The sequence below is a fragment of the Haematobia irritans genome, chromosome 4 (genome assembly GCF_050003625.1).
Source record: "Haematobia irritans isolate KBUSLIRL chromosome 4, ASM5000362v1, whole genome shotgun sequence".
Classification (NCBI taxonomy): Eukaryota; Metazoa; Arthropoda; class Insecta; order Diptera; family Muscidae; genus Haematobia; species Haematobia irritans.
In genome coordinates this window covers 174,941,837-174,958,944 of record NC_134400.1, presented here as the reverse complement: position 1 = coordinate 174,958,944, position 17,108 = coordinate 174,941,837, and the positions used below count along the sequence as shown (strand labels likewise).

Below are 17,108 nucleotides of genomic sequence, written 5' to 3'. Positions count from 1 at the left end.
TTGCAGAAAATCTAACAATTGCACTTAACAAAACGATTGAGATATTACACTCTAAAAATAAAAACGCGGTTTCCAAACGTTAAAATACCAAAAAAAAAATGTTTTCTATACACCTAATACATTTGCATTGAATTTATGCTGCAATATAAAACAATTGTACACTGACAAAAAATATCAACTAAATATTTCCAATTAAAAAGTTGATTGAAACGTGAAAATGTAAATAAATTAACTGAATACGGTGGGTGGGGAAGCAATTCGAAGCCCAATTCATGAATTTTTGCCATCGTTCTCAATGACTTGTGGCACGGTGCGTTGTCTTGGTGGAACAACACTTGTTTCTTCTTCATATGGGGCCGTTTTGCTGCGATTTCGACCTTCAAACGCTCCAATAACGCCATATAATAGTCACTGTTGATGGTTTTTCCCTTCTCAAGATAATCGATTAAAAATATTCCATGCGCATCCCAAAAAACAGAGGCCATTACTTTGCCAGCGGACTTTTGAGTGTTTCCACGCTTTGGAGACGGTTCACCGGTCGCTGTCCACTCAGCCGACTGTCCATTTGACTCAGGAGTGTAGTGACGGAGCCATGTTTCATCCATTGTCACATATCGACGGAAAAACTCGGGTGTATTACGAGTTAACTGCTGCAAACACCGCTCAGAATCATCAACACGTTGTTGTTTTTGGTTAAATGTGAGCTCGCGCGGCACCCATTTTGCACAGAGCTTCCGCATATCCAAATATTGATGAATGATACGACCAACACGTTCCTTTGATATCTTTAAGGCCTCTTCTATCTCGATCAACTTTATTTTACGGTCATTCAAAATCATTTTGTGGATTTTTTTGATGTTTTCGTCGGTAACCACCTCTTTCGGGCGTCCAATGCGTTCACCGTCATCCGTGCTCTTTTCACCACGCTTGTATTTTGCATACCAATCAATTATTGCTGATTTCCCTGGGGCAGAGTCCGGAAACTCATTATCAAGACAAGTTTTTGCTTCCACCGTATTTTTTCCCTTCAGAAAACAGTATTTTATCAAGACACGAAATTCCTTTTTTTCACAATAACAAAAGTTGCTTCACCGAAGACGCTCTATCTCACAAACTCATTGACTTACAGACGTCAAATTTTGACACGAATCATTTGAAGGTTGGTACTATATAAAAATAATATGCATTTGCGACGCCATCTATGTGTCAGACCGGGGACTTATCAGCCAACCTGTTACATGAAAAATTTTATTCTTATAGAAATTTTTGTTAACAATTTATTTCTATAGAAAATTTTGTCAAAATTTTATTTCTATAGAAAATTTTGTCAAAATTTTATTTCTATAGAAAATTTTGTCAAAAAATTATTTCAATAATGTGGTATAGACAATAGTCGTCTCAAAAATGTTGACTCAAAAACTTAAATATCCTCATTTGGGAATATGTTTATTTCTTCAATGTCCGCTATTTATAATTTTTAGAGTTGAGTTGATATCTGAGAAACGTTCACATTTAGAGCAGAATAACTCTATATCGAGTAGCTGTGATGTAAGTCAATATTTTTTCAGTGCACACTGAACATAATATTTAAGTGATATTAAAGATTACGCAACCTAAATTTTAGGATGCGAAATTTACAAAATATTAAGGACAAATTTCTTTAAAATAATGAAATTTTAATTAAAATGAAGTTTATAATCTTTGCTTCAAAAAATTGTTTCTACCCTGCGCCACACTGTGGAACAGGGTATTATAAGTTAGTGCATATGTTTGCAACACCCAGAAGGAGACGAGATAGACACATGGTGTCTTTGGCAAAAATGCTCAGGGTGGGCTCCTGAGTCGATATAGCGATGTCCGTCTGTCCGTGAACACATTTTTGTAATCAAAGTCTAGGTCGCAATTCCAAGTCCAATCGACTTCAAATTTGGCGCAGGTATGTGTTTTGGCTCAGAATAGAACCCTATTGATTTTGGAAGAAATCGGTTGAGATTTAGATATAGCTCCCCTATATATGTTTCGCCCGATATGGACTTATATGGATCCAGAAGCCAGAGATTTACCCTAACTTGCTTAAAATTTTGCACGAGAAGAACAATTAATACTATAGTTAAGTGTGGCAAATTTTATTGAAATCGGTTCAGATTTAGATATAGCTCCCATATATAGCTTTCGCCCGATTTGCACTCATATGACCACAGAGGCCAATTTTTTGCTCCGATTTAGTTGAAATTTTGCACAGGGAGTAGATTTAGCATTGTAGCTATGCGTGCCAAATTTGGTTGAAATCGATTCAGATTTAGACATAGCTCCCATCTATATCTTTCGCCCGATATGCACTTATATTGACCCAGAAGCCAGAGTTTTATCCCGATTAGCTTGAAATTTTGCACAAGGAGTACAATTGGTAGTATAGTCATGTGTGCCAAATTTGATTGAAAGCGGTTCAGATTGAGATATAGCTCGCATATATATCTTTCGCCCGATATAGACTTATATGGCCCCAGAAGCCAGAGTTTTAGTCCAATTTGGTTGAAATTTTGCACTAGGAGTACAATTAGTAGTGTAGTCAAGTGTGCCGAATTTTATTGAAATCGGTTCAGATTTAGATGTAGCTCCCATATATATCGTTCTCCCGATTTACACTCATATGACCACAGTGGCCAATTTTTAGCTCCGATTTAGTTGAAATTTTGCACAGGGAGTAGAATTAGCATTGTTGCTATGCGTGCCAAATTTGGTTGAAATCGGTTCAGATTTAGATATAGCTCCCATATATATCTTTCGCCCGATATGGACTTATATGGCCCCAGAAGCCAGATTTTTGGCCGAATTTGGTTGAAATTTTGCACTAGGAGTACAATTAGTACTTATATGGACCCAGAAGCCAGAGTTTTATCCCGATTAGCTTGCAATTTTGCACTAGGAGTACAATTGGTAGTATAGTCATGTGTGCCAAATTTGATTGAAAACGGTTCAGATTGAGATATAACTCTCATATATATCTTTCGCCCGATATAGACTTATATGGCCCCAGAAGGGAGCCACCGTCGTGCAATGGTTAGCATGCCCGCCTTGCATACACAAGGTCGTGGGTTCGATTCCTGCTTCGACCGAACACCAAAAAGTTTTTCAGCGGTGGATTATCCCACCTCAGTAATGCTGGTGACATTTCTGAGGGTTTCAAAAGCTTCTCTAAATGGTTTCACTGCAATGTGGAACGCCGTTCGGACTCGGCTATAAAAAGGAGGTCCCTTGTTATTGAGCTTAACATGGAATCGGGCAGCACTCAGTGATAAGAGAGAATGTGGTATCACAATGGACTGAATAGTCTAAGTGAGCCCGATAAATCGGGCTGCCACCTAACCTAACCTAACCTATGGCCCCAGAAGCCAGAGTTTTAGCCCAATTTGGTTGAAAATTTCCACTAGGAGTACAATTAGTAATGTAGTCAAGTGTGCCAAATATTATTGAAATCGGTTCAGATTTAGATATAGCTCCCATATATATCGTTCGCCCGATTTACACTCATATGACCACAGTGGCCAATTTTTAGCTCCGATTTAGTTGAAATTTTGCACAGGGAGTAGAATTAGCATTTTTGCTATGCGTGCCAAATTTGGTTAAAATCGGTTCAGATTAAGATGTATCTCCCATATATAGCTTTCGCCCGATTTACACTCATATGACCACTGAGGTCAATTTTTAACTCCGATTTAGTTAAAATTTTGCACAGGGAGTAGAATTAGCATTGTAGCTATGCGTGCCAAATTTGGTTGAAATCGGTTCAGATTTAGATATATCTCCCATATATAGCTTTCGCCCGATTTACACTCATATGACCACAGTGGCCAATTTTTAGCTCCGATTTAGTTGAAATTTTGCACAGGGAGTAGAATTAGCATTGTTGCTATGCGTGCCAAATTTGGTTGATATCGGTTCAGATTAAGATGTATCTCCCATATATATGTTTTTCTGATTTCGACACAAATGGTCAAAATACCAACATTTTCCTTGTAAAATCGCCACTGCTTAGTCGAAAAGTTGTAAAAATGACTCTAATTTTCCTAAACTTCTAATACATATATATCGAGCGATAAATCATAAATAAACTTTTCGAAGTTTCCTTAAAATTGCTTCAGATTTAAATTTATCCCATATTTTTTACTAACATTGTGTTCCACCCTAGTGCATTAGCCGACTTTAATTTTGAGTCTATAGATTTTGTAGAAGTCTATCAAATTCTGTCCAGATCGAGTGATATTTAAATGTATGTATTTGGGACAAACCTTTATATGTAGCCCCCAACACATTTGACGGATGTGATATGGTATCGAAAATTTTGAGCTACAAAGTGGTGCAAGGTATAATATAGACTTTCCTTACTTGGTTTTCATTAAATTTAGGACACAAATTTTGTAAATTTGCGTCCTTCCGTTAAAGTCCCATGTCGTTGAACTAAGGCTTATTTTCCTTAAAGTAAAGAAACACATTTTTGATTTAAAGAAATTGTCCTTAAATTAACTGAAATATTGAATCTTTTCATTTAAGATAAAAACGCTTCAAATATAGACTAAGACTTATTTTGAGGATTTAGCGTTTTTGTTTTTTGTTTTTTAATTAAGAAAACATTTTTTACTTTGAAGTATCCGTTATAATTTGGATTTTTAAACTGGCATTTGTTTGTACGTGAGTACCTTTATAATTAAAACCTTGAAAAGAGAATGAAAATTTGATAAATGAGATCTGTATCCTAATTTTAATTTCATTGGTCCTAGATTTAAAGCCAGATAGGTTGCTAAAAAAATTTCTTTATTTTATAGAAGCCGCATCTTTGGCTCGGAATCAATACCAAAATCCTTAAGGGAAGGTCAAAATCTTTGCATCCAAATAAACTTTTTTTTTTTTTGAGTGTATGTAATTGTCATTCAGTCAACCGAAGCACTTGCATTTTTAGCTCTGGCCACACATTTGTTTTTTGCTTTTTTTTTTCGCGTGCAAAGCTGCTTTCAAATAAATGCTCTTCTCCTCTTCTGGTTTTGTCCAATGGTTATACAAGTTTCAAAGAAATTTTCATTAAAACAAGATCTCCTAGTTGGGAAATGGTTTAGTCGGTAAAAGAAAGTCCAACGTAATGTTTGTATAGGAAATCTTAACGGAAGCATTCGCGGAAAATTCTCTAAAGTGAATTAAAAGAAAACACACAAAAATATTAAATAACCTTAATCGAAACAAAACATGGCCCAGAAAACCCAAACATGGCCCATAAAGAAAATACAATTTAAACTTTCCACTTGTTGTTTTTACATTTTTATAATAGTAAGTTTAACAATTAGCGGCTATCGTTGATCTAAATAAGCAAGCGAGCATGCGCAAAGATATCTTCAGCTAGTTTGAATGTTTGTTTCGTTGTTGTTGTTGTTAGTGTTGGTTTCATTTAAACAGGTGTCTTAATCAACTTGAAGAAATGTTACATCTAAGAATTGTTTAACAAAAAGAAATGACGTTATTAAAGATATTCAACAACAACAACAAAAAAAAAAAAAACAGAAAAAATATGCAAAGAAAATTCATTTGTATATCAAATTGCCATGAAATGAAAATGGCAAATAAAATGAAAATTGTTACGTTATTTTTAACGTCGAAATAAATGTATGTCTTATGCCATAGTGTTTTCCGAGTGTGTGTGGGTGGTGTCGGCATGTGAGCATGCGCAAATGTATTTTGACCGTAGTGCATGGAAACTCATGATATGTTACCTAATCTATGGTACAATTTTTAGAAAAAGGAGGAAACCTCTTTATAATAACCCAGCAAAAAAAGCGTCGCCAAAAAGTAGTGAAAATGTTCTTTTTGGATACGGAAGTGGTGCAAAATTGACGCAGAAGCGATTAATTTGGCTTGTCATAGGACGGATGTCCACCTTTTCAAAAGCCGTTGCACTGAATATGCATCACTTCTTAAGGTGTGATCCGAATTCGGTGTTTTAGATGTGAATTAAAAAATTGTGTTATATTTTGCCAAATATATAATTTTTATATTTTTTTTTTCATGATTTTCAATGCATTTTAACACTTGTCTGAAACTTTCGATCTCAAATATTTTCAAAAATTCGCAATTTTTCTAGAATGTATTTACCGTTTTTATCGACAAAATTTGAATAATTTTTTCCATTTTATTAACTTTTACTCAGTTTTTAACCAATTGAAAACAAAAAATGTTAAACTTGCTCATTAAAAATATGAAAAAAGCGAGTTATAAAAAAGTTATACGGCCGTAAGTTCGGCCAGGCCGAAGCTTATGTACCCTCCATCATGGATTGCGTAGAAACTTCTACTGAAGACTGTCATCCACAATCGAATTACTTGGGTAAATACGTATATAATTAAGTTTGACAAAATTTTCTATAGAAAAAAAAATTTGACAACATTTTCTATAGAAGTAAAATTTGGACAACATTTTCTATAGAAATACGATTTTAACAAAATTTTCTATAGAAAAAACATTTTGACAAAATTTTCTATAGAAATAAAATTTTGACAACATTTTCAAAAGATTTAAAATTTTGACAACATTTCCTATAGAAATAAAATTTTGCCAACATTTTCTATAGAAATAAAATTTGACAAAATTTTTTATAGAAATAAAATTTTGCTAGATTATTTTCGACTCGAATGGCAACCATGATTATGAACCGATATGGACCACTTTTTGTGTGATTGGGGATCGGCTATATATACATATAGACCGATATGGACCACTTTTGGCATGGTTATTAGCGGCCATATAGTAACACCACTTTGCAAATTTGAACCTGATTGGATGACTTTTGCTCCTCCAAGAGGCTCCGGAGTTCAAATCTGGGGATCGGTTTATATGGGGGCTATATATAATTATGGACTGATATGGACAAATTTTTGAATGGTTGTTAGAGACTAATACCATGTACCAAATTTCAGCCGGATCGGATGAAATTTGCTTCTCTTAGAGGATCCGCAAACCAAATCTGGGAATCGGTTTATATGGGGGCTATATATAATTATGGACCAATATGGACCAATTTTTACATGGTTGTTAAAGACCGTATACTAACACCACGTACCAAATTTCAACCGGTTCGGATGAATTTTGCTCCTCTAAAAGGCTCCGGAGTTCAAATCTGGGGATCGGTTTATATGGGGGCTATATATAATTATGGACCGATATGGACCAATTTTTGCGTGGTTGTTAGAGGCCATATAGTTATATCATGTACCAAATTTTAACCGGTTCGGATGAATTTTGCTCCTCTAAGAGGCTCCGGAGTTCAAATCTGGGGATCGGTTTATATGGGGGCTATATATAATTATGGACCAATATGGACCAATTTTGATATGGTTGTTAGAGACCGTATACTAACACCACGTACCAAATTTCAACCGGTTCGGATGAATTTTGCTCCTCTAAAAGGCTCCGGAGTTCAAATCTGGGGATCGGTTTATATGGGGGCTATATATAATTATGGACCGATGTAGACCAATTTTTGCAAGGATGTTAAGGTCCATATATCAACACCATGTGCCAAATTTCAGCCGGATCGGATGAAATTTGCTTCTCTTTGAGGCTCAACAAGCCAAATCGGGGGTTCGGTTTATATGGGGGCTATATATAATTATGGACCGATGTGGACCAATTTTTGCATGATTGTTAGAGACCATATACCAACACCATGTACCAAATTTCAGCCGGATCGGATGAACTATGCTTCTCTTATAGGCTCTGCAAGCCAAATTTGGGGGTCCGTTTATATGGGGGCTATACGTAAAAGTGGACCGATATGGCCCATTTGCAATACCATCCGACCTACATCAATAACAACTACTTGTGCCAAGTTGCAAGTCGATAGCTTGTTTCGTTCGGAAGTTAGCCTGATTTCAACAGACGGACGGACGGACATGCTCAGATCGACTCAGAATTCCACCACGACCCAGAATATATATACTTTATGGGGTCTGTGAGCAATATTTCGATGTGTTACAAACGGAATGACAAAGTTAATATACCCCCCACCCTATGGTGGTGGGTATAAAAATTGAATTAAAAGAACTTCCTGTATAGTTAAAATAAAGTACATCTTTGGGAGGACATTTTTGGAAGTGCTTTTAAAGTTGTGCCTTTAGAAGAACTTCCAATTTTTTTTTTGGGAAGTGAAAGTGATCTGATATAATATCAACTGTTTACTATAAAATCAAGTCACTACTCAACAAACAAAAAAAACTCCGTCCACAAAAAAGCAGCGAAAATATTCTTTTTGGATACGGAAGTGGTGCAAAATTGGCGCAGAAGCGATTAAATTTAACATGGGCTTGTCATAGGACGGATATTCACCATTTCAACAGCCGTTGCATTGAATTCGCATCATTTCTTAAGGTGTTATCCGAATTCAGTGTTTTGGATTTAAATTTAAAAAAATGTGATATTATGCCAAATAAATAATTTAAATAATTTGTTTATAATTTTTAATTCACTTTAACGCTTATCTGATACGTTTGACAATTCAAAAATTCTCTTTTTAACACAATTTAATTAGTTTGTTACATTTTATTAAAACTTACCGTGCTTTTAACTTATTTGAAACAAAAAAAATTAAATTTACCCATTAAAAATATGCAGAAAGTAAGCTCCTTCCAAATTTTTTTTTGCTGGGTTATTACTATAAAACCAAGTCACTATAGGTCATTGAAAATTTGTCGCCATATTTAATAGTAACACAAGCATAAACAATAACCCAACAAAAAAACTGAAAGTTGTTCCACAAAAAATATTTTTTAAGAGCAACCCGGGATATTCCATCAATACTTTTTTTCAACTCCTATGAAGTTCTTTTGGATCAGTCTTAGAAAATGTTTTTTGATTATAGACAAAATTTAAATTTTGGACATTTAATTTTCCAAAATAGAAAGAATAAAAAATCAATCAAAAATTAGAAAAAAAAACAATGAAAATAAAATTTTAAAAATTCACCCCTGATTGTGCTAAAGCTTTCTGTTTTGTTGCCAACAAACCCAGGTTCAACATCCGGTCTGAGCGAAAGTTGTTCAAATTGTAAAATTTAGATAATAAGAAAATAAAAGTGTAATAAAATATATTGTGAAATTGGTGAAACAAAAAAAATATATATTTTTTTTGTTTTTTAAATTTCATCCGTCCTATGACAAGTCCATGTAAAATTCATATGATCCAAGTTTGCACTACTTCCGGATCACAAATTGGAAATCCCAACTACTTTTTTGAAGCTATTTTTTTGCTGAGAAACTTAAGAAAAAAATTCAAAAGAATCTTGGTGAAGATTTTTAGTGCAAATAAAATAAATACAAAAAACAAGTATATACAGCAACAAATTAGGCTTGGTTGAACCTAAAATATCCATCATTATGAAAGGCATACAATAATGTGCTGTGAAAACATCTCCTCGTAACAGGGATGGAAAATACAATTTTTAAGAAAGTACACAAAAAGTATTTTTTGAGCGCAAAAGTATTTTTCACTAAATTTTAACAAAAATTCCATTGGGTGATTATTGTAATGAGCTCCTTTAGACTGAATTTAAAGCTAATACAATTTTGTTTGTCAACTCTTCAATTTAAGAACAAAAAAATTGCGAAAATTTTCTATAGAAATAAAATTTTAACAAAAATTTCTATTGGAAATAAAATTTTGAGAAAATTTTCTATGGAAATAAAATGTTGACAAAATTTTCGATAGAAATAAAATTTTGATAAAATTTTCGATAAAAATAAAATTTAGACAAAAAATTTAATAGAATTAAATTTTAACAACATTTTCTATAGAAATAAAATTTTGAAAAAATTTTCTATTGGAAATAAAATTTTGACAAAATTTTCTATTGGAAATAAAATTTCGACAAAATTTTCTATTGGAAATAAAATTTTGACAAAATTTTCTATTGGAAATAAAATTTTAACAAAAATTTCTATTGGAAATAAAATTTTGAGAAAATTTTCTATAGAAATAAAATTTTAACAAAATTTTCAATAGAAATAAAATTTTGACAAAATTTTCGATAGAAATAAAATTTTGACAAAATCTTGACAACATTTTCTATAGAAATAGAATTTTGACAAAATTTTCTATAGAAATAAAATTTAGACAAAATTTTTTATAGAATTAAATTTTAACAAAATTTTCTATAGAAATAAAATTTTGAAAAAATTTTCTATTGGAAATAAAATTTTGACAAAATTTTCTATTGGAAATAAAATTTTGACAAAATTTTCTATTGGAAATAAAATTTTGACAAAATTGGAAATAAAATTTTAACAAAAATTTCTATTGGAAATAAAATTTTGAGAAAATTTTCAATAGAAATAAAATTTTGACAAAATTTTCGATAGAAATAAAATTTTGAAAAAATCTTGACAACATTTTCTATAGAAATAAAATTTTTACAAAATTTTCTATAGATATAAAATTTAGACAAAATTTTTTATAGAATTAAATTTTAACAAAATTTTCTATAGAAATAAAATTTTGATAAAATTTTCTATTGGAAATAAAATTTTGATAAAATTTTCTAATGGAAATAAAATTTTGACAAAATTTTCTATTGGAAATAAAATTTTGACAAAATTTTCTATTGGAAATAAAATTTTGACAAAATATTCAATTGGAAATAAAATTTTGACAAAATTTTCTATTGAAAATAACATTTTCACAAAATTTTCTATTGGAAATAAAATTTTGAGAAATTTTTCCAAAAGAAAAAAATTTTGACACAATTTTCTGTAGAAATATAATTGTGACAAAACTTTCTGAAGAAATAAATTTTTGCAAAATAATATTTTTTGGTAATTTTTGGTTCGCATTATTTTAGTACGCGAACGATAACTTCTCATCTAGAAAGTATTCGTGTGGAAGCATAATATAGAAACGTGTGCCTTTTTTCGACTAAAGGGTGATACGGTCAAAATTTGGTCATTATAAACTTGACGTATTTCTTTCAATTTTCCATTTAAAAAACCTGAACACCCCTCATTTTGAAGGTATGTGTGTGTAGAATGTTGCTCCTATTTTGATTTTGGAATTCACTCTTCAGTTGTCAAAATGCCGTCCAAGCAAGAAGAGCAGCGTATCAAAATTTTGCTCGCGCATCGCGAAAATCCGAGCTACTCGCACGCAAAGCTGGCAAAATCGCTAAAAGTTGCCAAATAAACCGTTACAAATGTAATTAAAGTCTTTGGGGAACGTTTGTTGACAGCCAGGAAGTCTGGATCGGGGGGAAATCTAAAACCGGAAGCCGCTGAGACGACAAAGAGAGTTGCCGGTATTTTCAAGCGAAACCCTAATCTCTCTCCCAGGTGCCGCAAATAAGCTGGGTGTATCGTCTACAACCGTGAATCGAGCCAAAAAACGAGCCGGACTATCGACTTACAAGAAGATAGTGACTCCAAATCGCGATGATAAACAAAATACGACGGCCAAAGCGCGATCCCGGAGGCTGTACACGACGATGCTGACGAAGTTTGACTGCGTGGTAATGGACGACGAAACCTACGTCAAAGCCGACTACAAGCAGCTTCCGGGACAGGAGTTTTATACGGCAAAAGGAAGGGGAAAGGTAGCAGATATTTTCAAGCACATAAAACTGTCAAAGTTCGCAAAGAAATATCTGGTTTGGCAAGCCATCTGTACCTGTGGCTTGAAAAGCAGCATTTTCATAGCTTCCGGGACTGTCAATCAAGAAATTTACGTGAAAGAGTGTTTGAATAAACGTCTGCTGCCTTTCCTGAAGAAACACGGTTGTTCCGTACTGTTTTGGCCGGATTTGCAATCTTGCCATTACGGTAAAAAGGCCATGGAGTGGTACGCCGCCAACAACGTGCTGGTGGTTCCCAAGGACAAGAACCGTCCCAACACGCCAGAGCTCCGCCCAATTGAGAAAAACTGGGCTATTGTCAAGCGGAACCTAAAGAAGACCAAAAAAACTGCTAACGACGAGCAGCAGTTCAAGACAAACTGGCTTTCTGCGGCGAAGAAGGTGGACAAGGTGGCTGTACAAAATCTGATGGCAGGTGTCAAGCGTGAGGCCCGGCAATTCGGATTTGGAAAAGCGAAAGCCTAACTGAATATTTTTCCTGAATTTTATACTAATTGAACTTGAAAAAGAAATTTAATTTGATTTTTTAAATAAACGATTTCACCGATTTACACGCGTTTTCCCTTGACCAAATTTTGACCGTATCACCCTTTAAAGCATTCTTGAAATTCAATAAATTGGTGTTTTTGACTATGGCTTTTACAAAATAGAGATTTTATTCCCGCATGAACTTGTCTGTTTTGCCAAATTTGTAAAAGATTATTAGCAAATAAGTTTGATAAAAACTTTCTCAAAATAAAGGGTGATTCTTTTGAGGTTAGGATTTTCATGCATTAGTATTTGACAGATCACGTGGGATTTCAGACATGGTGTCAAAGAGAAAGATGCTCAGTATGCTTTGACATTTCATCATGAATAGACTTACTAACGAGCCACAACGTCGAATTTTCAGTGAATGGGCCCTAGAAAAGTTGGCAGAAAATCCGCTTTTTTATCGACAAATTTTGTTCAGCGATGAGGCTCATTTCTGGTTGAATGGCTACGTAAATAAGCAAAATTGCCGCATTTGGAGTGAAAAGCAACCAGAAGCCGTTCAAGAACTGCCCATGCATCCCGAAAAATGCACTGTTTGGTGTGGTTTGTACGCTGGTGGAATCATTGGACCGTATTTTTTCAAAGATGCTGTTGGACGCAACGTTACGGTGAATGGCGATCGCTATCGTTCGATGCTAACAAACTTTTTGTTGCCAAAAATGGAAGAACTGAACTTGGTTGACATGTGGTTTCAACAAGATGGCGCTACATGCCACACAGCTCGCGATTCTATGGCCATTTTGAGGGAAAACTTCGGAGAACAATTCATCTCAAGAAATGGACCGGTAAGTTGGCCACCAAGATCATGCGATTTGACGCCTTTAGACTATTTTTTGTGGGGCTACGTCATGTCTAAAGTCTACAGAAATAAGCCAGCAACTATTCCAGCTTTGGAAGACAACATTTCCGAAGAAATTCGGGCTATTCCGGCCGAAATGCTCGAAAAAGTTGCCCAAAATTGGACTTTCGGAATGGACCACCTAAGACGCAGCCGCGGTCAACATTTAAATGAAATTATCTTCAAAAAGTAAATGTCATGGACCAATCTAACGTTTCAAATAAATGCGTTTGCGTTTTTTTTTTTAAAGTTATCAAGCTCTTAACAAATCACCCTTTATTAAAATATTTTGTCAATACTACACGCAAAGAAAAGAACGTTTGGAAAACGTGTACCGAGAACGTTTTTCTTTTTCATTTCTCACCAAAAAAAAATCGTTTGTTACAAAATTTTTATTTTTTCAATAAAAAAAGTTATTTTTGAAACAACAACACAATCCATTTCGTTTATATTAAACACTGTTCTTTTCTGACTTTAGGTCTTTAATAAGACACATTTTACAGTTCAAAATTTAATATACTACAATGTAATGTTGAACATTTTCTCGGAATCTTCCGTACATATCTGGAATATATGTAAAAAAAAAAAACTTTGTTCGAAGCATGCCACGACCCTTGGCATGCAAGTCGGACGTAGCAACCACTGCTCCACGGTGGCAAACTAAATGTTTGTTTCTGTTAAATAAACTTTGTTTATTCGGTTCGTGGGCGCCGCAAGCTATGCTATATAAATATAACTTATATGGATATTTATCTATTGATGACCACAACAGGTACATAGCTCAGTGGTTAGTGTGTTGGCTTACAAAGTGCATGGTCCGCGGCTCGATTCTCCGTCCAGGCGAAAGGTAAAAAAAAATTTTAAACATTTATAAAATCGTATAATTTCTTCTACATTGTTGGTATTACAGGAAAAGTTGTTAAGAACTAAAAAACCTCGTGGCTGTGAGAAAGATGTGAAGGAAAATGCAATTAGCAAAAAAACAATTTTTTTTTGAGTTTGTCCTTATGAAATTGTTTTTTACATTCTGGAAAAGAATAAACGTTTATCACAAAAAGTATATACTTTTCTTCCAAATACACTTGCTTACAGCGAAAAGCAAATGAGAAACGAACTTTGTTTGTCTAAAATTTCGTTTGGGAGGAAAGAATTATTTTTTTAGTTTAAAAATGATAATTTTTATTTGAATTCTTTTTTTACGTATTTTTATAATAATCGATTTTCTTTTGCAATTTTCTAGATTTTTTTTGGCCACCAGAGTTTTGCCAATGATACACTAGAATCCACCGCGGCTGTTAATGAAACTTTACCTGGGGATAATACAACACAACCAAAACCTATAGCAGAGGCTTTGGTGCGCTATCGAAGACAACCATCACGCACTATTATCAAACATATCGTTAGACCCAAACGGCTAAAGGTGAAACGAATAAAAAGACCTAAAATTAAATATCATTTTGCAGAACCACCACCATCGTGGTATTATCGCAAAGCTAAACCATCAACACTCAGTTATAAGCCCACCTTTGAGACCTCAATATTTGAAGACTTTTCACATCTGAATTTGGAGGCGGCAAATTTCGATTTACCACCATCGAGTTATGAGGCACAAAGTATGGATTTAGATCTTTATAAAACGCCTGAACATGAATTAGAGGTTTCTCATCATCATGGCGATTCGGAAAAGCCAACGTACTCATTTGGTCATCCTTCAGAAGTCGATTATAAAGAAACCTTGAAGATCTCTTCGGATTCTTATACACCAACGAAGGTAGAAGGTAGACAGCCGCATACTAAATATGGAATTCCAACGGATTATTCCTATAGTACGGGCTATGAGAAACCCCAGCACACTGGCAATAGTTATTCTTATGATATCACAGAAGATCAATTAGCTGGGAAACCATATGAGAGTTCTCATGAAGGTCATGAATATCCATCATCCTTATATCCTGTGAGTTCGAGTTATGAAACATCGCCGGGTAGTGGACATCAAATATCTACGTATGAAGCTGGCTATCCTCAGCTAGGGGATGAAAAACCCTCATCATATTCTGTCAGTGATGAAGCACAGGATATTGATCATGGATTTACATTTAAGCAGGAAGAACAAACATCTTCCCATGGCGGGCATGGGGCCATACAGCATTCATCACATAGTGGAAACCAGGGCTATTCCTATCATCCACCTGCTCAGGATGTTGTCCAGAGTTTTCCTTCATATTCATACCACCAGCCTTCAGCTCATAAACCCACTACAATAGAGGAAGAACCATCATTGTCATATTCTAAACCAGCGAAAAAGGAATCCCATTCCCCTCCCAGACCTCATCAACCATCACAACATCCTCGTATACCGGCCACCAAATATGGTGTACCTGATACGAACTTACCTTTAGGTGACTACAACAAATATTCTGTGGTGGATCAGCAATCCCCTCCTTCATCGTCCTATAATCAAAATAAACATAATTTTGCCGAACCTCCAGAGGACTCCCATAAGCCTGCCATAGAGATAACCTTCTCACCATCATATGAAATTAATATACCCCCCTCACATGCCACAGGTGGGCATTACCATGACGAACACGAGGAATCCGAAGGACATCCTGGGCAACAATATGAACACCCACACCCAAATAACTATCAATTGGGTTCTGATAGTCATCAACCAGCCAAATATGAACCTGCTCCCGCCCAAGATTTGCCCATAGACCAGCATCACAAACATCCCACCTATGATTATCCAAAGAGTAGTTATGAAGTACCCATATATGATCCCGTACCATTTGACTCGTCGTCCAAGGAAGACCAGGAGCTATATCCACCCCAACCTTTTAATAATAATGTCGGATGGCAAGAAACATCCCATACCGACTACACAGCTGAGTCAAATAATGTGCCACCACCCCAAGCACCTCAGGAAATAATGAATTCACAGCATCAATTAGAATTAGAAGAAATGCCACCAGGTGATGTACATTCGGCCGGTACTCGATATGAAGAACAATCAACCATTCCCAGCAGACCTCAACGAACTCGCAAGCGTAAACGTACGAAAGGTTCAACGACCTCTGGACCCACATTGCCAACTACTAAACATATTTTAGATGTACCCGAGTTGGAAGAGGCTTTTGAAAATGAAAAAAATAAATACGATACTGCCGATGCTGATTTCAATGAATCACAAAAGGTGGTAAAAGTCAAACATGGTCCTTGGAATCCAATGAGATTGAGGACAACCAGTACCACCAGTGTTACCACACCATCGACCACATTGGCCACTACACTACAAGAACAAACGAGGCCCCTAAGAAATCGATATCACAATAGAAAACGTCCCACAACCATTTCGACTACTACCACAACCAATGAACCATCTTCGTCATCATCAATCGATCCAGGGCGATCCAATCATATAGCCAATGTAGAAATTGTCTCCATAGAGAAATCACGTTCGAAAACCTATTATGATGGCATTTTATCGACACCGAAAATTTACAATACAAATTTCCATAGGAATCGTTATAAAACAACTGGCAAGGTCGTCACCCCTACAATCCCACCACAATTGAATCATAAAGATTCATCGAATATGGAGAGGTTTACAAAACGTACCACCACAAATGTGTTCGACACCACCGTATTCAAGAGTCCTCTAACCGATAGAGATAGAGATGTCTATCGAACTTTACCCAAAAATCATAAATTATTTTGAAAATTCCCTTATGACGGAATCTTAAAGAAAAATATCAATATCTTAAGTCTATAGTAAAGTAAGCTTAAAAACAAAGATAAAATATTTAATAAAACAAATGTGTTATAATAACTAAAACCAAAAAAATACCAAAAATTATGGGTAGGGATTTAAAAGGCGAAGTCAAAATTTTTGTAATCTTTAAAATCGACGGTATGAAAATGGTCGCCAAATCAAGAAAATAATAGCCAACAAAATGTAACTGGTGCTGCACCCTCAAACAAAATCGCTTCTGTAACATATGCTCCAAAAACATATATGCTTCAAGTATATATATTTTCAGGATTGGTCCAAACAAAATATTGTTTGCATTGTTAAAACAT

At 34.8% G+C, this 17,108-nt stretch overlaps 2 protein-coding genes across 4 annotated transcripts in view; one reads left to right on the top strand and one right to left on the bottom strand.

Annotated features, from left to right (window-relative positions):
• LOC142237241 (neurobeachin-like protein 1) overlaps positions 1–17,108 on the bottom strand; it is a 272,260-nt gene that overhangs the window by 202,300 nt on the left and 52,852 nt on the right. The window lies entirely within an intron of this gene.
• On the top strand, positions 5,113–16,936 carry LOC142237242 (uncharacterized). The gene is made up of 2 exons (XM_075308618.1): positions 5,113–5,319; positions 14,269–16,936. The coding sequence occupies exons 1-2, from the start codon at positions 5,239–5,241 to the stop codon at positions 16,744–16,746; spliced, it is 2,559 nt and encodes an 852-aa protein (XP_075164733.1). The 5' UTR covers positions 5,113–5,238; the 3' UTR covers positions 16,747–16,936.

Coding starts and splice junctions, on each gene's coding strand:
- LOC142237242 (XM_075308618.1), top strand. CDS start 5,239: ATGGCCCAGAAAACCCAAACATGGCCCATAAAGAAAATACAATTTAAA. Junction 5,320..14,268: donor GTTTTTACATTTTTATAATA/GTAAGTTTAACA, acceptor GCAATTTTCTAG/ATTTTTTTTGGCCACCAGAG.